This window comes from Pagrus pagrus (genome assembly GCF_965226575.1).
Source record: "Pagrus pagrus genome assembly, chromosome: 18".
NCBI classification, from domain to species: domain Eukaryota; kingdom Metazoa; phylum Chordata; class Actinopteri; order Spariformes; family Sparidae; genus Pagrus; species Pagrus pagrus.
The window spans coordinates 10809059-10834172 of record NC_140202.1 but is presented as its reverse complement, the minus strand read 5'-3'; the positions used below and the strand labels follow the sequence as shown (position 1 = coordinate 10834172).

General features: G+C 42.1%; 1 protein-coding gene across 1 annotated transcript; it reads right to left on the bottom strand.

The window, feature by feature from the left end:
- Positions 1-175: 175 nt before the first annotated feature.
- Positions 176-24478, bottom strand: LOC311274347 (filamin-A-interacting protein 1-like). Its single transcript, XM_084381961.1, has 6 exons — positions 24311-24478; positions 11941-12235; positions 11329-11502; positions 10546-10724; positions 1783-4585; positions 176-817 (listed from the first exon to the last, which is right to left on the bottom strand). Exons 2-6 carry the CDS (start codon positions 12226-12228, stop codon positions 611-613), a joined length of 3651 nt encoding a protein of 1216 aa, XP_084238087.1. The 5' UTR covers positions 12229-12235; positions 24311-24478; the 3' UTR covers positions 176-610.
- Positions 24479-25114: the final 636 nt, after the last annotated feature.

The window sequence follows — 25114 nt, the reverse complement described above, 5'->3', positions numbered from 1 at the left end:
GAAGATTCAAAGAGTACTGCCTATGTAAAGTTGTAAAAGCAAGACTTACGACAAGTGCATGGATGAAACACTCAGATGCAACAGATCTGGCCTGCAAAGTTGAACACAATTTTCTCTGTCTTCTCTCCATATTTGTTTTTCTTCTTTTCCAACATAAATTTGCACGTCACACTACTCTTTGTCATCACATTTATTTAAAATACATTTCAGTACAAATCCTTTACAGAAAAAAATAAACATAATTTACATCAAAACAAGTATTTTGACTTATAATGTGTCCTTATAAAATATTCTTAACAAACTCCTCTCATGTGTGAGACAACCACTCAAAGCAAGAAGCAGTTAGTAGCAGCACGCTTTGACATAATATTTAACCCAAATGCCCATCACAATACACACTGTTAATATAGTAAAAATATGTTTCTATCTAAATGGCAGAAATGGATATGAGAAGTACAAAACATTTTACAAAAATGAGAAATGAATGGCTTGTTTAGTTACACTAAAATGCCTCTTTGTCTATAACTGAGTTGTATTTGTGCACCACCAGAGTGCTGAAGAATCATATTTAGATATGAACAAACAAAGTTATTCTGTTGGTGCTATTCTTTCAAGCTTTTCCTCCATTTTGTAAAGTATTGCTATTCACAGTGGATTTTTTAACCTCTATCCTCATAGACTGACTCTCAGTTCGTGACTCTAGCTTCATTCCCCCCGACATCCCCAGGGATCCCAGCACAGCCTTCCCTGTCTTCAGGCTCTTGGACATTGGGATGCGGGTCAGTCCTGTGCGAGGTGTCTGGGCATCCGGCCCAGTCTGTTGACAATAGGGAGAAAGAGTACAGTTTCTCAGGCAGGAAAATGAAAACAGGGCAGCACTTGAGGGGAACATAAAGAGTAAATATAGAAAAGGGGCAAAACCCATTATGGAAAAAAGGAATTCTGAATTTCTAAACAACGTAACTGCTCATATGTGCTATGAGAACTGTGTGAAAGAAAAATGTAAATATTTAATATTTCTTTCACTTCAAACCTAGTGGGTGGGCACTTGTCCAGGCAAGGTTTCATTGTGCTGTTACTGGTGCAAGAGTGTTTTGTGTCAGCCAGAGGGCAATGAGCCCTGCATAGCTGTTTGTGAATGTAAACACGCAGTTACAACTATAAATTACTGCATGATTGTAGCAGAGTGGCAAAATGCCACATCATTAGTTCTGCTGTTCTGAGGCCTGCCCATGGGGCCATTTCTGTCACACTATCGATTTGATCCACAAAGAGCATATTATAAGGTCCACTGATGGACCAACACAGTTTTGCTTCATCTAGCATTCTTAGTAGTGTGAGATGAAGCTGTTAGTGAACATATGTTTGCCTTATTAAACATTGCATGTGTAATAGAGAGTTTGAAACTGATGCCAGAAAATAAAAAAAAAGACTTGATGCATCTGAAAGAAATAGTTCAACATTGTGGGCAACAAGTTTTTTTGCGTTCACAAGGTGCTCAACAAAGTAGATAGTTTGTGTTTCATTTGCCCAATTTTTGAGATATCTGCCTAGGTGGAGGTGGAGGTGAAGGGAATTTTTGTTGGTACTACTTTTTGCCAAATCTACTTTTTACCGATTTCTTTAGCAGCAAGTACTTCCAATGAACTGTTGGCAACAATATCTGTGGCTTATCTCGAGTAAATTGCAGTTCGGCAGGAATCTCAAAGAAATGGACAAACTAAACCAAAGCTATCAATAAGAAAACATGTCATTTTATAATTTGTATGAAGGGAACCTTACCATGTTTTGTGTGGGTCTGGAGGTGGTGGATGTGACAGGGGAAATTGTGATACTGCTCATCACTTTGCTCTGTGTGCTCCTGGTAGTAGTGGTGGTAATTTGGCGGGGGGAGCGTAAAACTGTCCCAGTTGATAAGGTCATTTCCTTGCTCTCTGTTACAGCAGCCACTGGTCTGACTACCATCTTTGGGGTGATGCTGTTGCCTAGATGAATATGGATCTTGTTATCGTCAGTGGTGATGATGCTATTGTTGTTGGGGCCCTTCCGTATAGGCATTGGGACCATCTGCTTCTCGGGGGTAACCTTGAACACAGCTCGGCCCATGGTCATCTCTTGGGGTTCTGGGGAGGCGGACGCTTCAGGGACTATAGCAGTGCTCACTGTCATAATAGAGACAGGGGACAAGGGCCTTCCTGATGCAGAGGAGGGTGCTCGGCTGCTTTCTGGAGATTTGGCTCTGGATATCGTTGTAATGGTGACTGGAGACTTGGCTCTTTCAGGGCCCTGAGGTCCAGTGGTGGACTTTCTCTTGTTGGTTGGAGCAGAGTAGGTGGGAATGATTGTGATTCTGGATTTAGGTTGAGATGGGTTGGGGCTGAGGGGAGCTGAGCTGGAGAAAAAGTCTTCAGCAGTGGGGCTGCTGATCTCAAGAGTGGCCATCTTGTTTTGGTGGTCTGGTGTTACTCGGATGCGTAAAGGCTGCCCTTGCTTATGGGACATGGTCAGGTCAGAGGGCAAATGATTTCCATTAAAATGCAGAGGCTTTTCTAAGTTGGTCTCTTGAGGGGTGTTGTCCTTTTTCCTCATCCAGGGAATCCAGGATTTCTTGCCGAGGTCACTGCCAGATGAAGGTGAACGCTCAATAGCACTGTTCTTTTCTGTTGGCTTCCTCAGGCACTTCTGTCTGAGGTTACTCATGATGTGATTCTCTTCTTGAACTGACTTCCTAATGAACACAGCTGGGGTGTCCTCCTCTGATGGCCCAGTGGACGATGGCTCTGTCTGTACTCCTGTGGATGTCACAGCAACGTCCACCATTCTCCTCCCATTCAAACTGGGCCTTAGTGCCCGACTGTGACGCTTTGCTACCTCCAGTTCTTTGGTGAGATGGAAAACTTCAGTACCCATGTTCTTGGCTTTCTCCTCCTCCTCCAAGAATCTCTGCTGCAAGATCGAGTAATCCACTTGGAGCTGAGAAAGTTGGTCTTCCTTGTGCATCAGTTCATGGATCTTCTCCTTGAGCGCTACAACATCAGCCTGTAGTTCTCTGGTTTTAACCTCCTCTCTCTTGCATTGCTGTCGGAGGTCTTCTTCTTGGCTTTCCTCCTCTCCTTTCTCAATTGCTTTGTTTCGTGCTATCTGATTTCTCATTTCCTCCACCTGTTGGGAAAGAATGTTGGCTTTGTCTTGTTCGGTCATGAACCTTTTCTCCAACATGCCGTACTGATCTTCTGTCTTGATCAAATCTCCCTCAACTACTTCAAGTTGCTTGAGACGATTTTTCAGGCGCTCAATTTCAAATGTCAGCTCCTGTACTTTGTTATCTTCTCTTTTAATGGGGTCGGACATTCTTCCAAGTTCACATTTTACTGAATTCTTCACTGAGAGCTTATCTGCCTGCTCGAACCCATCCAACCTCTTTTTTATTTGACTGACCTTAGAACTAAGATCCTTAGTTTTATCCATTTCGCAGGCTAGCTTAGTGCTCAGCTCCCCCTTTTCTAGGGTTAAAGTCTCTACTTTGGTTTCCATCTCTGATTTCAACCTCAAGAGCTTTTTGCTTTCCTCTATCAATTTTTCAGTCACCTCCATAACTTTACCCTGCTCAACTTTGACCATCTCACTCAGATCCTTCTTTTTCTTCTCATCTGACTGCATTCTTTCCATCAGGGTCTTTCGTTCTTCCATCAAAGCAACAGTCAGTGACTTCAGCTTGCTCAAGTCATCCTTAAGGCTCAGCTCAGACTTTTCTAACTTGAGCTCAGAAGACTCAAGCTCTTTCATTCGGATCCTGAGGGCTACGACTTCATCTGAGAGCTCTTTGGTCAGGCCCGTTTCTTTCTCTAGAGCAGTGTGTAACTGTGCACACTCAGCCTTGCTTGTGCTGAAGGCGCCCTCAAGTTTCTCTAACTCCATCATTCTTTTCTGGAGCTTCTCCACTTCCAGCCTGAGGTCTTTACTCTTAGTATCCTCCTCTTGTAGCCTCTTTCTGAGCTCCTTACACTGATTTTCAGTCTTCGTAATCTCCTCATCCTTTCCCTCCATCTCCAGCACCCGTTTGCGCAAGTTCTCCAACTCAGTGATCAAGTTTGAGTTGCCACACTCCCCTTTGCCGATTTTCTCCCTGAGCTCCTGCAGTTCCTCCTCAGATTTCCTCAACGCCCTATTGCTCTCCTCTAGCTCCTCCACGTTATGCGAAAGCCCTAAAAGTTTTGCATTGAGTTGACGGTTATGGATCTCCTGACTTGCCAGTTTGGCGCTCATCTCCTCGTGTTGTTGGGTGAACTTGGCAGATTTCTCTTTAAGCTCAGCCTCCAGGCTAAGCACCCTGTGGCCATCCTCCTGAGCACGCTCCCTGGCTTCACTCAGTGCCTGCTCCCGCTGCTGCAGCTGCTGGCTGAGTTCCTGGACCCGCTGGCTCTGTTGGTCCATTTGCTCTAGGTGCTGCTGGCGCTCATTGACCAACATCAGGGCAAAGGACTTCAACTTGACCAGCTCCTCTTGCACCTTGGCCAGACGTTTAGAGTGCTCCTTCTCCTTTCTTACCTGGTAAGCTTTTTCGTTCTCAAGCAACCTCTTCAGTCTACAATGTGAAGTGAAAAACAAAGGCAAGGATTAGTTTGGTGTTTTATTGATTTTAAAGTCAGTAACAATGTAGCTATGTTTGCCATTGTGTTGTGGAAATATGTATAATTTGAATTCCAGGATGCAATGTTTTATCTCAGTTAATGTTTCAATGGCAGCGAGTGAAAATCCTGAATCTATTCAGACATTTTATAAGAGTTTTGAGTGTCAAAGTGTGCTCTCTTTATGGAAATGATCATCTCCAAACAGAAATCCCCAAGATACAAACCCAAGACATAAGTTTTCATTAAAAACTTTTCAACTATCATTGACAGAAATCCAGTAACTGACCATTTAACCACACAAAATATTATATTTGGCTACTAAGTCTAACATTTGAAGCCATTTCTATCTCTCTGAGAGAAAACAGAAGTTGACAGAACACTTGATCACTTTAGACAGTGTAAGATAAAAGAAAAACCATACATGCTATGGTACAACTGTACTATGCAGAACAAGTAAAAAGGACAGAAATCTAAACTACAACTCCCAACACTTCTGCAATTTTCATCCGTGTTGTTGGCATAGAGACTAAGAACACAAACTGCTAGTGAAAGTTTAAGCAATACCCCCTCACCAAGTGGTCCTCTTTTCTCTTAGCTTCTTTCTATGCTGCTCATGCCCATTCTCATGTCCAGCTCCAACAAAATGCATGCAAAGCAGATTGAATGCAAAGCTGCATCCTCTCCTTGTACACACCCAGGGAAATGCTAAAATTCAGCCAGAACATTTTTGCAATGCAAAAAAAACAAACAAATTAATATAGGCACCAGCACAACATGGAAAAGCCTCACTACTGTGGACACACAACGTCTCAGAAACTTTACAACAAATCCCATTTAAAACTTACCCACTATGGATGCTCTTGTCACATAAACACTTTTGGGATCACATTAAATCCAGTGAAAACGCTAAAGAAGTAGCCTCCTTTTCTACAGATCCTCCACCGTCACATTCCAAGAATGTTATCAGGACAATGAAAGGTGAATAAATACAGTGGAGCATGACCAGGACCTCTTGTGAGTGATGTCACCTCATCCATATAAGGCAGTGATGTGTGTACGAGAGTGTCTGTGCTGCTCTGCTGTGGACACTGTGAAAGGGGTGGGACCTTTGCCACGGGAGGAGTGTTTTGCAAAACTCCCCCCAATTTTCATGCTTTTACAAAACATTACATGTTTGATGGAAAATATATATACTATAACAGAACTGGAGATGTTTCTTTTCAGAAAATGTACGAAGATAGTACAAAGAGTGAAGAAATATTAACATATTTCAAGGTTCAGTTGCAATTGTGGTGCAAATGAAACTATATCTCCATTTTCCAAAGTGCACAGGATATTGCCTCTGCAGAGCGGAAGCAATAATCTCACTGGTACAGGAGACAGGAGAGAATGTCTGCTGTAGTTCCACTCGAGGGGAAACTGGACTTGAACTGGGCTGCCTGCAAAGTCTACATGTGATGAGGAAACCAGATATGGTTGAATTGGATGTCTCCCTTGAGATGAAGAAGATCTGGGAGGATATTTAACCGTGACAATAGTTTTATGAAGTGCTATGCTCTGACCTTTGCATTAAACTGTAAAGATGCAGACAATCTTATAACAAACAACATTTTTCATAACCCTAATTCCCTGCAAGTCAAATTCAATTTGAAACTCTACATGTTTATTCTCAGTTTGTAAATGACAGTAAACATCTAGTACACTGATTTATATTACCAGCAGCCTTCCTTGCCAAGTGGAATTAGTGGGTCTGGCTACTGTACAAAGGAGCCATCCAGATCTCAGAGTGCAGCTCTTAAAATTCATACTGACACAGTCAGATGTCAGTGATAGCCTAGAAATTGGCACTCTAAAATTACTTTCATGCAAAGGTCAAAGTCATGATGTCAGTCGTAATTGGCTCCAGTGGTCCAGTCATGCAGGAACCACATTTTAGCAAGCCTGTGCTATGTTACCAAGGAGGAAATAATTATCAACAAATTGGCTGTGAACAGTTTGTTCAGTCCAAAGTGGCAAAAAGCGATGAATCTTAATGCTCAACCACAAGGAAAACAGCACTTCTGATAAAGCAACACAGAAAAACAAGAGAGGGATCTTGCCTCTGCTTAGCTCTCTTCTTAGTTTTAACATTTTGAAGTGCATTTTAGGTTTTAGGTTTTAGTTGTTTGAATGAGGGTTCCAGCTTCTTAGTGTGTGTGAAAGAAATAGAAACACGCTTCTTAAGCAAATACACAGGTGCGATCCTCCGCAAAAGAACATTTTTTTCATCAGATCCCATGTTTCCTAGGGAATTTTGCTCAGAGGCACTGCAGCCCTCCACTGTCAGGAAACTGAGGATTGAAGCAGACACAAACTGCCAAAAAGCTGTCAAAACACTGTGTTGTACAGTAATGACCTCTCTTGACGGAGAAAAAGCATTTCGTGTTCAGCAAGAGAGTCAGTGATAGTGTACAGTACATAAGACTGATGTGGTGTTAAAAGAGAGAAATCAGAAGCATCGGACTATTTAAAGACAACCATAATAGGTCTGCATATACTGTGTGTACAATATCTGCTGATGGATGGCTCAATAATGTGGAGTCTTTGTGGTAAGGCTTTAAAATTACAAGAAAACAAACATTTTTGTTTCAAGTTTCAGGTCTGCATTTTCATTCCATGTGCGTGACTTCGCACTCTTTGAAACTCTTGAGGAATGGGAGCTTTTTCTTCCATGAATCATTACACATACCACCATGTCTCTTAAATATCTTAACTTCTTGACATATAAATTGCTCTGCTCTTTGAGAAGGTGTTAATGGCTGATAGCTAGTCAGAAACGGCTTCTCTTGTGCCCATCCTCTGCATTCCTGCAGGTGTTTGGCACAAGACCTTTGGCTTTTCTCTCTTCACTCTCACCCAGATGGCTGGAGGAGATTGCACTGATAAAGACGAGATGATGACACGCTTCCATCTCACCTGACAGAGTGAATGTCAAAACAGAGCGGTACCAGACATGGCAGAGATGTGCACGCTTCTGTGTAGGTGTCGGGCGTTATTGTGGTTGAGCAAAGAAAGTAATGTTGTCATGCATTTTTGAATCTTTTTGTAATCTCATCAATTAATCTATGATTTGGATACATATTTTCTCTCGCCCACTTTTCATGACTCTAAGTCATAGTTTTGTGTCCTTCTATGGCAACAGATAGAAGAATCTGGGCAGTGCGGGTGCTGACAAATCAAGACCTCGCAGAGCTCATCCCCTCCACGTTTTCTTCGAGGTGACAGAGGCCGACCTGTGCGTGAGCCAAGGGACCTGCTGGAAACTACCTGGCATAAGAAGGAGGTCATCACTTTCTTGCATGCAAACCAAGGATCAAGTAAAAGTACGTGGTAGCTCACTTTTGATTTGTGCCATATGCTTCAAAGTGGAGGCTTCCTGTTCCTAATGTTTAAAAGTTTTGATCATAATAGCCTAGATTCCATATTTTTTTTATTAGCCATGCTAGCAGCTTGGCTCAAGGGATGGCAAGTCAAACACTGAAGGTGGTTGGATTGCCCTGAAATTTTCTACAGATATTCATGGTCCCCAGAGTATGAATTCTGGTATCATCCACAAGTTGTTTGACGATGGAAGCACAAAAATAACCATCTTAATGTCTAATGAACGGAAGTGACTGACAATTGCTCAAGGCCAGAAACCTTATACTTGCTCGGCATCAGCGTGGTAGAAATATCATTGAGGGCACATTAGCATGCTGACGTTAACAGTAAACTGCCAAAAGCATACAACCTATTTTATTGTATATACATTAGATGCAAAATGGTACTAGGATCCTAAGTTACCTAAATTGACTATCTATGCAAAGTTTGACTCTGAATAATTAGGGATCCTTGGAATTTTGAGCATTTTTACTTAAAGAACTTTTCACTCAAAGAATTAACAACATAAACCAATTTATATTAATTGTTGTTTTTTTCACTAGAAACATCTGGGGTGCCCCTTTCTAGACTATTCTTCTCACTATTTGCTTAAGGCCCACCTTTACCGTGACAACTACTTTTGTTAACATCATAAGATGCATAAATGTGCCTGCACGTCAAAGTGAAAACCACAAAGTTGACTTTCATGATTTGATCTCTGCTCTAATTCTGTACTCATTGAAGTATATATTTCGCTTCAGGTGTCAAGTTCAGCAGAATGTCAGTCAAACAAAGTCCTCAGCAGTCTTACAACACTCTACTCTATTCAGCCTTACAAAACCCAAATAGTGTAAGTTGCACATACAACACAAGTTCCATATAAATCATTCAAATAACACTCAAATTTACTCTAGATAAGTAAATTTAGGTATGAGTACATTGATTTACAAGTCCAAATTCTTTATTAAAATGTTTTCAATCGTGACTACACTCTTTTCCTGTCTCATGAAACCAGCTATAATACTAAGCTGAAGCCTGCTGCTCATTTCCCAGCCCTCTCCACAGTGTGTGATGGCAGTTCAGCTGTCATTACGGTGATTTAGCTTCCATGGTCTGTTTCCTGTGTCCTGTAGTAAAGCCCGGGGAAGAGACGGATCGAGTGCCTCTGCTGGGTCAGTGTTGAGCATGAACTGTTTGAAGTTTTGACAGTTCATGAAATGCAGCACATACGTGGTCTAGTCTGCTCTACAGATGACTGACTATACTGTATGTATACATACACTGTGTTATACAGTACCTCACGATGCTCTCGCTCCTGCACACATGTTATAATGCCTCTTGGCTAACTGCGTATGCTAATAAGCAAAGCAAAATACTTATTAGCCTACATGTACAATTTAAAATGAATGACTACAACACCCCCCTCTCCCAGGATTATTGTGTGAGAATGGACAGAGATGCGTTATGGGAATTGCTACAAAATACATTCCCTAACAAGCAACGGCAAATTAAACTCTTTCATCTGTGAGTACGTTAATTAGTAGGGCCCCCCTCTCTCATACACATTCAGTGCACATCTACGCCTTCACAGCCAGGCTTGTTTGATCTCCATGAGGCCCTCCACGCACACGTGATGTAACCACCCCCCCCCCCCCGATGTTGGACATCCTCTTTCTCTCCTCACCCAACCTCTCATCCCTCGTCTCCTCCTGACCAACAAGCCCAGGTCGCAACCTCAGCCATGACTTCATTTCACAGATGATGTCATGGGAGATTTGCTCTCCTCAAAGCTCTTTAGTCCTTCGCTTGTCTATCCCTCCTCTTCCCCCACCAAGTGGCCTCGTCTCCTCCCCTCTCTGCCCCTCACCTCCCTCTTTCCCACAGCGAAGAGCCTGACCCCTTCCTCACCTACATGCTCCACTCCACCTCCCTCCTCTCTGTCAAACAAAGGTATGTGAGGTTATCACTTCAGTAACCAGCTCCTCCCCCTCTCTTCTCTCTCTGGTGGGTCACTTGGCTGAGGAGGCCATCTTTCACACATTCTCTGATGATGATTTCTCCCTGGTTTCGCTCACTTGTTACGCATTATATGTCCACACTGGTTTTATAAATGTGATGTCCACTTTTGCCAGTATTTGTATGTTTGCTGTCTAATTAGTATGTAATGTAACTAAGTACATTTACTCAATATTGAGTTACTTGTACTTGAGTATTTCTATTTTCTGCTACTTCATACTTCCACTCCACTGCATTACAGTTATTTGATAACTGTAGTTATTTTGCAGATTACATGCTGCATCAGAGCCAAATGTGTATGATTCACTTTTACTTTTGGTACTTAAGTACATTTAATATCAGATACTTTAAGACTCATGTACTATTTGTATAGGTGACTTTCTCACTTATATTAAAAAAAAAAAGTTATCCTCTACAAACTGCTATTTTTCTGTATCTTAATGTATGTTGAACTGTGTTCCACAGATAATCTGGATGCTCCAGCTCCTCTCCTCCTCACCTTTCTCTCTCCTGCTCCAGAAGGTTGGTGAAGTCGTCGCTCTTGTTCATGTAGTCTGCGTGTTTGCGCTTCTCTGTGTCCAGCTCATGGACGGTGCGGCGGTGGCACTTCTCAGCGAGCAGCAGCTGACCCAGCATCCTCCTGTACGTTTCCTTGTGCTTCTCCTGCAGGCGCTCCAGCTGAGAACAGGCAAAGACACACTGTCACATACACACAGGGAAACACACAAACACATGCAAGGACCATGGACGTATGAAAACTGAATTTTATTTGCTGTGGTGCAACATGCCAAACCCTTTTGTAGCAATAGGCTTCTGAAAGATGTCCCGGAGTGTCATTGCTAAACTGCACTGTCATATTTATACAGCTGATTTTCAGAATAAAAGAAGTTATGAGAGAAATATTCCAAACAAATTAAGTAAATGTTTCTCAGATGTTTTTAGAGCTCATATAACAACAACAAGCAGCTTGGGGCAATTACTTAAAGGTGCAATATGTAAAAATTGGCCACCTGTTGAATTCATACAAACAGGGGGCAGCATTTCGCCAGAATAACCACGAGCTGATGCTAACTGTAGCTGCCGTCAGCTAAATAGCAGCAGTTAGCATCAGTTAGCCATGCAGCTAGTGGTCCTATCATAGACACCCTGCCCAGACTGTTGTTGATTTTACTTAATTTTAATGTTTTTAAACTCAAATACTTACATAGTGCACCTTATAACATCAAAAACATTTAAATGGGCTGAAGAGAAAAATTGCTGTGACTGACAGTCGGTGACTCACCTCAACCATTGGCTTTTGGTAGACACTGTTTTTGTGTGGTTCAGTGCCAGTGATGAAGCCGTCCCTCTGCAGTGCCTGGAGGGCCGAAGCGGGTACCGCAGAGCCATAACGTGATTCAAGGGCCTCTGGGAGAGTCGGCTTGGACTTCAGCATGCAGATAACATCTTCTCTGGCCTGAAATCACAGAGACATATACAGATAAATGATAAATGATACAGTGTTAAGACTTGAAGAGGAGGAATGTGTTTTCACTCCATCTGGACAACTGCTCAATTGTACTCTACAGTTCAGAGTGTCTAAACCATTATCACATGTGTATCATGAACTCCAGATTTCTCCAAAACAGTCATTTGGTAAACACAGGGCACACTTGCCTGTTTTCTCTGGCACCTTAAACTGCCATTTTCAGCCACAAGATAGAGCTATTGTGCAGAAAATTGCAGTCCAACTCAATCCAATAACAGCAGAAGCACTTCCCATTCAAACTGATTGTGTTGCCTTTCACACTGTAGGTATGTTTTCTTTCCCTCATTATTGTTGTTGCCCTACTTATTACCACAGGTCAAAGGTCAAAGAGATGCCAAACACAATGGGACACAACACCCAACCCACCTGAACCTCTCCCTCCATGATCCCCAGCAGTTTCAGCAGATCCTTCTTGGACAGATCCAAGATGTCCTCACTTTTCTCTCCAACCTCAGGGGGCTCAATCAGTAGCTTCTCTTTGTCAGAGATCACCTCCACCTCCATCTTATCCTCACCCTCCATCTGCTGAACTTTGGCCATCAGGCTCTTCACGGGCAGACCCACTTCCTGCTCGTGGCTGACATCATGGTCAGCCTGTGGAACCCCAAGCAACCCGTTGGCCGGGCTCTCCGACCCGCCGCTTTTGGACCTCATGCTCTACCTGCACCAAGAACAGAAGAAACACATTTGTTTTTGTTGAATCCTCTGAACATACTCCTACTTTACATGTTTTATGAGTTAGGCCTCAACTACCATTTCCTTATAGTGCTACTTCCCATTCGCTGCCTTACTGACCCACTTTTATACAATGGCATGTACACCCACACAAACACAAACACAAGCATGCAGTACAAATACACAGGATGACATTGTCCTATGTAGTATTCCAGATCTGGAATAAAGATCCATAATAACCTGGCAGCGTGTGTGTGCGTTTGTGTTTGTGTGCTGTATGGCGGTGTGTGCATTCCTGACACGTCCCAGTCTCCACAACGGTTGTGTATCTCACGCTGAGTGTTGATGGTCTGGAAGCACATTTGTGGCACTCCTGGGTGCTCTAACCTTCTCTGCTGACATTAAACATCTGAGTCAAACATTTTATCCAGATCCTGAAAATAAATCCGTTGATGACAGACTCTAAATTTAATTTTACTACATTAATCATTCATAACGGCACAAGTCACGCTGAGGTGACCTGTAGCATGCTTGTTTTGTAGCCTTGATTACTTAAACATACAGCGAGCTGGGAGACTAACATTGAGTTAGTATACATGTATTGTTAACTCGTGCAGTGCACTATTTCAGAGGTCCCAAACCTTGTTGGCTGTTCATAATTTTTAAGTGGATGTCATCAAACACAACTCGCTTTGGTCACTCTTGCATTCGTAATACTATTACTTGCAGTAATGGAAGTTTGACAGTTTAACCATTTATTCATTCATTTTATCATGCTAATAATCCTATTTATTTGTTTATTTTTTTATTTTCCTGGCTAACACACGTGTGGAAAATAAGTTTAATTCATTATTCAAATGAGCTAAACAAGTAGGCCCACACACGGTTGGGAATCACTGCAGTAAATGGTCAAACATGCGTTGTTGGTCATTACGATAAGGTATGCACGTGTTGGTTTTTCTCTTTGTGAATGTGCTTAAGTCTATAGCTATATGTTTGTGTGTGTTCAGGCATCTGTTTGTTTAAGCTCTCAAACAACGGCCTTGAGTCACTCAGCGAGTGCACTCTCTGTGATCGATTTCAGATATGACATCAACAGCGCTTTTTAATTGCAAACAGAAGACGCCCCTGGCCCTCAAAAATCCCCACCGTAGCACCCTTGTGATGTCATAGCACCCTGACCTCTGAATCATATGTTGAGACATCCTGAGCAAGCTCGCCAAAATGTCATGTATTTTCTCTCAAGCACAGGATTGGATGTAGTGATGAACTGTACACGCACATTGTACACAGTATGTATGGTGCAATATATGCTACAGTATGTACACACACAACTACTTATCTCTTTGAAACAATCTGAAATCTGGGAAGCTCATGTTAGAACATTAATTACCATTTGAGTCAGTCCTACTAGATTAAAACAAGGTGATGAAAGTGAACAGGCTGTTTCAGAAGGGTATGCGGTGTTGAAGGGTTTGAAAGTGATTACATCAAAGGTTTAGTTCAAGAAAAATGTCTTTCTTCTTGGGTAATAGTGGTCAGCGAAGTTAAGACTGCAGTGAATCCTAATGATGCTTGAAACCAGTCTCTTTGAATCCCACCTGTTTGCAGGAAAATGACCGAAGCACATGAGAGGGACGAGTGCAAGATAACAGTGAATGCATCTCACAGTTCAAACAGAAAAGAAAAAAATTTGACGAAGCAACACATTAAGTGCATTCCTTATCTTAGTTCTGGGAGTTCAGTGAGTGCACACTGGCTCCAACGAGAGCAGGTTCTTAACTGGAGATTAATTGCAGTGCCTTCTTTCCTATCCATAACTATTAGTTTCAGCTGTGGGCTCACTATCATTGAGTCAAATGTCATAGCACAGCCGCATTCGAAAGTGCCTACAGTGTTTATTCCACCATTCAAGCAGTGCCAGGGAGTTGCCCAGTGGTGGGGGGCATAAAAACAGGCACTACTGGGGGCATGAGTGATTAAACATAGAAACATGTGCAGTACTGTAAATGACTCGGGCAGAGTTCCTAAATAAGTCAAAATGGTTGACGCTGAGTTAGGCACTCAATGGTTTATTTTTAATTTCTGGGCTGATGCCATGAAAATCCAGAGGAGCTACTGTAACAGCTCGCCTCGTTTCACGGTGTCACTCCCGGTCAACAGAGCGGGCAGGAGAGTGTGGGAGTGTTGAGTTATAACTGACAGCCCAACGACTGCAACAAAGTTATTCTAAAAATAACAAAGTAACACTTTATAATAACCATATTTAATAAATGGTGGATTTATAGTTAATTCAATTTAAGTGTATTATTATTTCACTGTTAACGAACAATAAAATGCTTTATAAACCAGTTACTAAGCAATTGTTTAACGTAAAGTTGCAGCTAATGTTGAGAATACTGTAAATTAATAAACAGTATTTATTAACCAGTAGTTCATCTATAAACATTTTTTGGAATTGCCAAGTTGTAAGTGATGTTCAAGAAACCAATTCATTGTCTGTTAACACAGAAAAAACTATTAACTTAAGTTTAATTAACTATAAATCTATCAACAATTTATTAGTTATGGTTATTATACAGCTTTACCAATACCAATTCTATAAGCATAAAGAAACTCACCATCTAAATGTATTACACTGACCAATACCAATGTATTAAAGGTCAGTAAAAAGGGTTCCTACACAAATGTTGACAAATGTTGTCAAACTACCTTGTTTCTGAGGAACTTGAGGCCTATTGTGGACTAAAAAAAAAGGAAGAGTTTTGCAAACACATTGGGGATCACACAGATCACATAGGAATGAATGGATCACTGTTTGACTCCTACAGTATATTTAAGCAGAGCTATGATATAATGAGGAGCATATTAAAATCCAAGACATGTAGGAGGGGAATATCAGCCCCTTTTGCAAATGGTCCACTAAAATGCATCAGCTGCTAACTTTGTCAAACATTGCTAGTGCTTAGTAGGTTTCTTAGCTTGCAGATGGTTTTTAGGGCTTTTTATAAAACCAAAACAATGGGCTGAAAGAACCTAAAATGCTCTCTTGCAGGACTGCGGGAAACCTCAGAGCTGGGTTATTTGTCACTATGATCTACCCTGTTCATTGATCCATTGCTGATATAAACTATTGATCATCAGAAAAAGGTTATAGCAGCTTTAACTTTTCTTAAAGGATAAGTACCGTTTTTTACAACCTGGACCTTATTTCTGGCAAAAGATATGGTCATTTACTCACCCAGATAACTTTGGTGTCATTCGGCGTCGTTCGGACGAAATTAGATCCAGTGTAGCGGCGATATATCCATATAATGGGAGTAACGGGGCATCGACACACAGCCTCTATATAACGCATTATCTTCCACGAAACTAGTTAATTTCATCAATATTTTGTTATGATACGCTAGCGCTATTAGCCTCTGAGTCCGGGCTCGTCTATTGTCAACATCCGGGGTCTGTAGGCTGATCTACTACCTCTGACCTGGAAGATGTCGTCTCTGAGCTGCGCGCGCACCCGCGACAGCGCGCCTTGTTTACCTGTAGCTGCTGCTGCTAGTTTGACCCCGGATGTTGATAACGGACGAGCCCGGACTCAGAGGCTAATAGCGCTAGCATATCGTAACAAAATATTGATGAAATTAACTAGTTTCGTGGCAGATAATGCGTTATATAGAGGCTGTGTGTCGCTGCCCCGTCTCTCCCATTATATGGATATATCGCCGCTACACTGGATCTAATTTCGTCCGAACGACGCCGAATGACACCAAAGTTATCTGGGTGAGTAAATGACCATATCTTTTGCCAGAAATAAGGTCCAGGTTGTAAAAAACGGTACTTATCCTTTAAGTTACACAGATGGATTCATATAAAACACTTCCTTGGCAGCTGAAGCTGTTTGTCATAACCACTACAACTTCACAGACTCTTATTGATGACAAGACTTTGTTTGACAAGAATTTGTCATTAAAGTCTGCTTGTCGTTACAGCATATTGATGACAAGTCTTTGATCCACCTTGACTGGTCACTGCAGTCTCATTGTAGCGAATCCTCCAGAGCAACATATGGGAATTCCAAAGGCCACGTGACCTGCATTCCAGTCTGACATGCAACATTCCCAGTTGTCCTTATGGAAAATAAAGTAGAGATGGCTGGCAGACAATAAGGCTTTACTCTGAGGTCTGCGCCAACCCACCACAATGCCCACTCACACATTCATGACATCTAAACGATCAGCACAATGTTAGTGATTGCTCGGCATCCAATGCCACAGTGCCTTCAAATATAAAAGGGTGGCCTAATACCCAGCGAGGCCCCAGTCAAGGCCTGCGCCTAAATTTAAAGCGGCACCCCAAATCTATCACACGGTTTGGGCAAGTCCAGCTGTCACATATATAAGTATTTATAGGCCCCAACGAAACACGTGCCTCCATTCCAAAGTGAAAAAAGGGGCTGTAAAATTTTGTCAGTGGTCATCAAGTTAGTGAATACCACTGATGTTCACTGTGTGGCTTATCAGACTGATATTACATTTAGTCCAAGAATTGCATATGCAAGAATAGTGTTCATCAGTAGGGAAGAAGGCTGTAACATCAGTTAGATTAACTTGATATTATCAGTGATGAACGCTCAGTATAACAATCAAAACACTCAGTTTATTAGTTGATGAATGTGTTTAATAAATGTTTAATCAGCGAACATCAAAACAGTGACTTTAATTATTTTAATCCCATGTAAATTTCCATCTTATTGTATTACATAAGTTCAGTGCATAGAGTCACATTTAGTCTCATTGATTCAATGTGAATAAATTAAATAAATAGACGTGAGATCTATCACAGGCGAAGGAATAACTCATTTGAAGTGCATTCATTTTATGTATCATACTTGAATAATAAACAGTTATTATACACAGATTGTGTTTTAGTTCCCTTAACTTTATATCTCTTAATTGAATAAACACACAAGGTCTATGTATAAGTCTGCATTTATTTAAGATTTTTCTTTTTGGGGGGGCTTTTTTGACAGGAAAGCTCAGAGACATGACAGGAAACAGGGTCAGAGAGAGTGCGGATGACATGCAGCAAAGGGCTGCAGGTCAGACTTGAACTCTGGGCTGCTCCAGCGAGGACAAAGCCCCTGTACATTGGACCCTTGCTCTACCAACTAAGCTATTTCATTGAATCAGAATTAAGTTATTTAATTTATTCACATTAACTCAACATGATCATAAAACTAACATGTGATACTTTAAATTGAACTTATGTCACACTGTTCAATATTTTAGGCAATTTCTTAATGTTTTCAACTAAAATTCTTACATATTGCATCTTTAAGCTGAGCATCTTTGGGTTCTGGACTGTGGGTGGGACAGAACTAGACATTTGAAGATATCACCTTTGGGTTTATTGATTAATTAAGAAAAAAAAATACTCAAGTAGGTTTTGTGATACTTGAAAATGTGTGTGTTCATGTACAGATATTCAAGTTAGAGATCTATAAAATTCTAGCAAGAACATTAGCATGATGGGGTCTGGCACCCTTAACCCAAGCCCTATAATAGCAACACACATGTTTTTTCTCCTTAGACACTTTAATCTCCTAATATATCAGCCTATAATACTGCTGAACATTGCACTGCGGCGTGTTATTCTCACAGAGAGAAAAAGTGAGAGGTTAAAGTCTGACTTGTGGCCAAATTCATTTACCAGAGATGAGGAATGAGGACAGCAGCTGCAAATAATGTTATAATCCTATAGGAAAAATGACTTGTTTGATTCAGCAAGTTTGATATATTCACACCACAAACCCAATGTGACTAAATAAGGAGTGGGAAATGTTCTTTGCATGCGAGCGTTTGGCAGTTTGTTCTGCCAGAGGACACTGATAAAATGCAGCACGCTTGAGGAGCTCTCCCGTCCTGACAAGAAAAACACACTAGTGCGCCAAGATATGGGAATTTCAATCAAAACTGGATGAGATCCGAAGCTACAAGTCATCCATCTGATATTGAACGTTTTGTAAGCACCTATTATTCCCTTTGGGAGGGTACAAAGCTGTGGTCTGTTCCAGGAGTTTGATGGACAGCGTGTTCCAGCCTAGACGGCCAGTGACCTCTGGGGTCAGATTTTACATAACAGCCGTGTTCAAGAGGCTTTAGGCAGAGATGGATGACATCAGATAGCAACACTGACTCAGACTTGCACACATTCCCTGAAGATTCCTCTTTTCAGGAGTGTTTTTCCAGTAAATTGAACAGTCTTCCACAGTCTTCATGGACGAAACTTAAACATTCACAGCTTGTCTTCCTGACATCTTGGCGTCTATTAATACCTAATAGTGACAATAACTCTAACGTTGGCACGCAGCACTGGAGCAAAATGTCAGTGGTGGGTTTCATCTTGTAGTATTCTCCTGATGTCACATTAACCTGATCCTCTCACTGCAGCCTACCGTAGCTTCGACAGTTAAGGTTTCAATAATGAGCAAACCGAGAATGAAGGTACTTCTCTACACATAATTTCTCACATTAATGTCTTACTTGTTTGCTTTGCTTCATAAAAGACTCGGTTCCTGGATCAGTCACTTATAAAACATGACATATATTTGATGGTTGTGCTTGCGCTTTGTTAAATATTCACTTTTATGAACTTACATGATCCCTGTGCTACTCACTGGAGCATCAGCGAATCTTTACAAGTTGAGGCGCGCATAATGCATATTGATGTGTGTGGGAGTCTCTGATGCATATTGTAATCCTTCACACAACATGCCACCCTCAGTGTTATAAAGCGACATACTGTCTCCGAACATATGGATGGCTGCAGCTGCTGGAATACATGATTCATCTGCGTCTGTAATTGGTTTAATAAGCATACATGAAGGGAATAATGAACACATCTGTTATTTCTTAAGAGTTAAACAAGTCGAAGCGTCAAAAGGCGGAGCAATTCCCCATGTAACATCTACTGAGTGTCTGTAAACCAAGACCAACTTATCAAGCACCAGATTCTTGAGTGGAGACCATCTTTATGGCATTGACATCAAGGAGGAGATCGAGTTCTGGCTGTTCTATGAATAGAAATGGCAAGACAACATATGGATGAAGCTGTCTTAGATCTGACACAACGTAATGGAGTCAGCCATTTGTCTGAATTCTCGTCTAAATGCCTACAAGATCAAAATTCCACTGATTTAATTTTCTCTGTTGGCTAGTGGTCCCATATTGTCTTTTAGAGGAAGACTAATCCGTGTTTGGGGTTCTTGTGTAGTGCAGCGTAGAAATGTTGGGCCTTTTAGCATGCCACTGATGAGTTTTCATCAGTTAAATGTATTGTTTTGATTGGACAGACTCTTTGTTTTAATGGCACTCTGTTTTTGTAGTTCATATATTATGAGGAACTTTGTCACTGTAGCTACATTGGCACCTTTGCACTGTTACCACCTCAAGAGTTAACTGATTTTTTGGAAGTACAATTGCTATATACTCATGTCAGGTAATGTGTCACTGATGTGCCCTGTCCATAGACTGTACATTAAAATCTTTATGTTTATATGTAGACTGCGAGCACTCCTCAGTTCTGTCTTCTTATTGGCTGGTAGTGATAAAAATTGTAAAAACATCGTTTGGCAGTAAGTTTGGCTATCATCAATGCAATTTATCAGATTACATGCTTCCTCTGGAGCCACAAAAGGCTTTTTCTGTATACTACTTTTTCACATGTGCAGTAGTACGCCCCAAAACCTGTAAACACATTTTAAAGAGTAAAATTAGTGGAGTTACCCTTTAATGATGGCTGTATTTGGGGTATTACACCTCTGCTTTTCTTGCTTTGCCCAAAAGAACACGTTCATTACCACCTTACACTTGAGGCCTCAATACTTTACTGCATGGTTAAGTCTTTATGCTTTTACTAACCCATTGCTAGCAGCCGTGCCTGAAGAATGGCTCCATTGATGGCAATGTATGTCAGTCTGTCAGTCAGTGGGTCTAAATATTTCAGATATTATTCAATTATTGGATGGATTGCCATGAAATTTTATACAAACATAAATGGTCTCCAGAGAGTGAAGTCCTCAATTTAGTCATTTTGAGCATATTGTCATGTCTGCATTAGCATTTAGCTAATAGAGACAAATGACTACAGATTCATAGTCTTGTTATCAGACCAATTCTGATAAGCCAACTGCAAACTAAGAACAGCATCGAATGATAGACAAAGTTAGCAACTAGCTGATGAAGAGAGAAGAATATCTGGCACGCTAAAGAGCTACATGTTTTTTTTCCAAGGAGGTTGGTGGAGACCAAAACAAAGGTAAAAGGAGAACCATATAAAAAAATAACTTAGATCATCAACAGAATGTGAAGAAATATTAGTGTTAGTTATGTCTAAGGGGTCTATGATTTGTGCTGCAGAGACATCTACTTAAGTTAACGTGCTAACAAGCTAGCCCCGCTGGTCCAATGCTCCAACACTCCCCACTGCTCCAAGCTCACAGTCCAGACATACTTGAGTCAGCCACTGTACCACCTGCTACACGGCTAACTGAGCTTACTAGCTAACGGCAGCTGCAGTTAGAAAGAGTTAGCCGTTACTTTGGTGATATGGTGCCTCCCAGCCATTCGTTTTGAGTATGAATTAAACAGGTGGCCGATTCTTACATAATGCACCTTAACAAGTTTATCAGGTGGAAACTGTTTTGAAGATGTCACACTCTCGTTTGCTTGCAATGATAATTACATATTTGACTATCCAAATTTGGTTATCCAATTCCAAAATCTCCACCACCACCACTAACCGTTGCAGTTTTGTAGGTGAGCATTTGTATTGTTTTCTGTTGCTACAGTGACTGTGCTCTTTTGTCTGTCGTGTACCTTTTTTCTGAGAGAAAAATAGCAGCTGGTTATCATAGGAACAATGAATGCATTGTTGCCGGTGGGACTAAAGACTAAGACGGCAGTGGATTGAATAACTCTGTCTCGTTGACAGTTTGTGTGAGATTACAGTGTGACATTTGGTCTTCAGTGCCAACGGACAATCATCCACAGAGACCAGCCGTACTCATCTTGGTGCTTTCAGTAAACATAGGCTGTTTTTCTCCCTTCACGACAGTTACATCACTGGACAGATGAGATCTTTTGGTTGCTGTCATCATCACACACCAGTTCACTGAAGATTCATGATTAAGTCACTTCCCCTCAAAAAGCATAGATGAGAGAAGAAAAGCATGGGATGTGAAGGGAGGGTGGGAATACTGTTGAGATCAACTAATCGATCCCTTCTGTGGAATTTAAAATGTCTCTCTCATCAAACTAAAGTAAGAATATCCTGCTCAGAAAGACGCAGTCAGGGGGGATGCAGGGGGGATATGGCCCCCCTGTGGCCCCATGTTCGAAAAAAAAGGCAGCAAAAGTGCCCCCTTGGATGCCCCTATGGCAGATAAAACATGATGACGTGCCCTCTAGGGTGCCCTTCCAGATAAGAAAACTTGATAAAGTGCCCGCTAGGGTACCCTTTTAGTGGAAAAAACATGATAAAGTGCTCTTTAGATTGCCCTCCCAGTGGAGAAAACATGGTAAAGAGTCCTCTAGGGTGTCCTTCCAGTGGAGAAAACATGGTAAAGTTTCCACTGGGGTTTCCAGTAGTGGACACGTGATAAAGAGACCTCTATGGTGCCCTTCCAGTGGAAGTGCCATTTAGGGTGTGGACAACACATAGTGAAGTGCCCTCTCTTCACTGTAAATGTATCACAACTTGCTGCACACTGGTGCCCCACCGCATACAGCTGGTGCCCTTTTTATTTTTTTCACTTCTGCCCCTCAAACATCCTGAGTCTGCCACTGAGTGGTGCAATGCATGATTCATGTGCTAATTAACTGTTAGAGCCCAATAAACTCTGATGAGCCTGAACCATTTGCGACACTCAGGATATATTTCCACTGCACGAGAACTTCAAGAATGACCTCATCTGTTCTAATTACATGTCAAGAACCAGTCAATCCACTGTGCCATCTTGCTCACCATGTATCAAGTGATCTTGAGAAGATCTTGGGTTGCCATGGCGTTTGAGGACTTATTTTTAAACCGAGGGAACATGAGTTATAAGTACCACTGACTGTTCTGCGAAATATCCAAATGTGTCTAAACTGCATTTTTGGAATTCAAGTACTAGAGGCCCTTATACGACTGGAGCTGTGCATGTGTCAGTGACAGCTGTTGTTGAGGCCCCGCAGACGTACGGGGAGGAAGACACCCGCTAACTGGCCACAGTGAGCTCCACCTTCTTACTATATTGTGTTTGTGTTCATGCACACAGACATGTCTTCAAACGAATTAGCCACGGACACGCATGTTCAACACACAGGCGCAGACACACATTCATAGCAAGACAGGAGTGGGGTCAGTGAGTTGAAAATGTGCAGGAGACCGTAAAGGTGTCAAAGAATAATGGAATCAGTGCTTTTGAAACAGCTCGGCTTTGACGCATGCTGTCTTGTTCTTGCAAAATGTTTCAATTTTTACTCAGTCAAATTATTTGGTATCTATCCTCTTCTTTCTTTGTGTCAACCAATGCTTTGCAAACATGCTGCAAGCACTAGATACAGAAACGCAGTTTGTTCCTCCTCAGAATCTCGGGTTCAGACTACCGCCACAACTCTCAGCTAAATTACAGTATGTCACCCTGCTGCATGAGCAACTCAAGTGACATAGAGTCATAGTAATGTCATGAGGTAAGCCAGTGACACATTTAGTGCATCTCAAATCAATGCTGCTTTGGCAAACACCCAAGCTTCGCCAGCTTGCTTTCAGTTCAAACAGGGAGCACACTATTGATTTACAGTAGGACTGATTCATTTACAAGCGGCGACTGATAACTGCCCAGTTCACAAATCTGTCTTTTTTCTCCAGTGGCCATTTGGCTGAATGAGCCCTGCAGACTTGTGCAGAGCCGGAGCGGATGAGCTTAGATAAAACTGGACCGAGCGCAAAAATGTTAATGAGTAATATCGGCCCCGCTAGCTCTCTTTGTCTTGTGTCGGCGGTGATATCAGTGAGTGCACAGGGGCCACATCAGCTGGAGAGGGTGGGAGGAGGAAGGGTGAGGTTGCACAGAGCCCCTGGACACTGACAGAAAGGATCTTTGACAAGCAGCGCAAGCAAGCCACACCTGCGTTACATTCCCTTATTGAGGGTGAGATACATTTCATATTTTCTTTTGGGCTTACTGAGGCAAAGTGATGCAGCCTTGACAAATGGGCAGCAGCTAGCCGGAGCCATGTGTCTGATGACTTCATGCGGATGAAATGGAATTCACTTTGGCGTCATTACATACACATCCATAAATATTCAGGATGAAAGATGACATCCTGCTGCAGCTCCTGAAGGCCTCAGACGCTTCTTAATGCTGAGCAGCACTGTGTGTGATTATTTGTACTTTGTGTGTGTACACTAGTGTGCAGAAGAAGTTGAGGGCAAAAGTTGCGTGAGTATGTGCCTTAACTGGCTAATAAACTGCATTACTTCCCTCTCATCTCAGTGCACCATCATCCCCAGTCATCTGGTGAAGTTGTGGGCTTCTCCTCCCACACGCAAAGCACAAAAGCCCTCACACTAAATGGTCTTATTCATACAGCAACATAAGATGTAATTCATGGAGTTATGTTTGATTCATGACTCTGTCACAATGCCAAATCTGGATCTCCGTTAACAGCACCAAGAGTGGTCCCTTGTCTTCTAATGGGCGAGCAATTCCAAATCCACGTCAGTTGAATGTATAAAAAGTATAAACACTTTGGGGAAGAGTTGCTTCATTCATATAGTGGAGAAAAGCTCTAACCACAGCTGAAATGAAGCCAAGCCAGTGGATTTCTATCAATCAATGCCCTTTATTGGCTTCACAAAGTGGTGACAGTGAAGCAGAAGCACCTGTGCTCTACCTGAGCTATTTCCTGTATTTCAGTCTGAAAGCAGAACAGCTGAGAGGCTCTGCTTTGCCAGAGGCATGTGGTTGCCTCTGGTTAGAGAACAAGAATTCTTTCATTAGCAGAAAGTGACTTACCTGCTACTGCGCTGTCCCCAGGTTTGAGCGAATGAATAGTCACACCAAGTGTAATCCTCGAGAAAAGGCAGTCAAGTATCCACTGATATCCTCTGGCTTGTGTGGTCCACTTGTGGTGTCTGCTGGCTACTCAGTTGTGCCAAGAGCCATCTCAAGCTCTCGCCTCTCTCTCTCTCTCTCTCTCTCTCTCTCTCTCCTTCCAGTTCTTCAGGTCAGAGAGAGACTGATAGAGAGCACTGTAACTTCCCTCTCTCTCTCACCCTCCCTCCCTCTTTCACTCCCACAGCCTATCCAGTTCTGCTCCGCGTAGCAGTCTCAAACACACCTCTCATTTTCCTTCCCTCCTATCCTATCGAGAAGTCAGTTGAAGAGTGTGTGAGAATGAAAATGAAAGGAGGGGGAGGTGGAGGTAGGCAGGCATTATTCTGCTCCCTCTCAGCGGTTGAAAGGGGCCGTTGCCCAGCGAGGAGAAAGGCAGAGGTGCGGTGTGATGTGCTTTGTCACAGGGCCAGATCTTTTCACTCATCCTCCATTGTCCCCCTCTCTGCTCTTTTTGACTCGAGCCACTGAGGCTAAAAGTATAGTTCTATATTTAACTCGTCCACTCTTGCCAACATGGGCACTGTTAGCAGCTGAGGCTAGCTGAATGCTAGATGTTTTGGCTGGCCAGCGAGAGTGCTAGCTCTCCCCGCTGACCCTTAGTGACAGCTGAACCATGCCATTCTCTCATGCTGGGAAAGTCCGGTGACAGCAGCCACCCAAGCCCTAACAGTGGTCCAAGGAACCACCAATTGCTGACTTAGG

Bases quoted from the DNA above. Each gene is read 5' to 3' on its own strand.
- LOC311274347 (XM_084381961.1), bottom strand. From the start codon at position 12,228: ATGAGGTCCAAAAGCGGCGGGTCGGAGAGCCCGGCCAACGGGTTGCTT. The intron at 11,503-11,940 runs GTGGGTTGGGTG...CTGTGATTTCAG, and splicing joins TCATGGAGGGAGAGGTTCAG to GCCAGAGAAGATGTTATCTG. The intron at 4,586-10,545 runs GTGAGGAGGAGA...TTCACATTGTAG, and splicing joins CTGGAGCAGGAGAGAGAAAG to ACTGAAGAGGTTGCTTGAGA.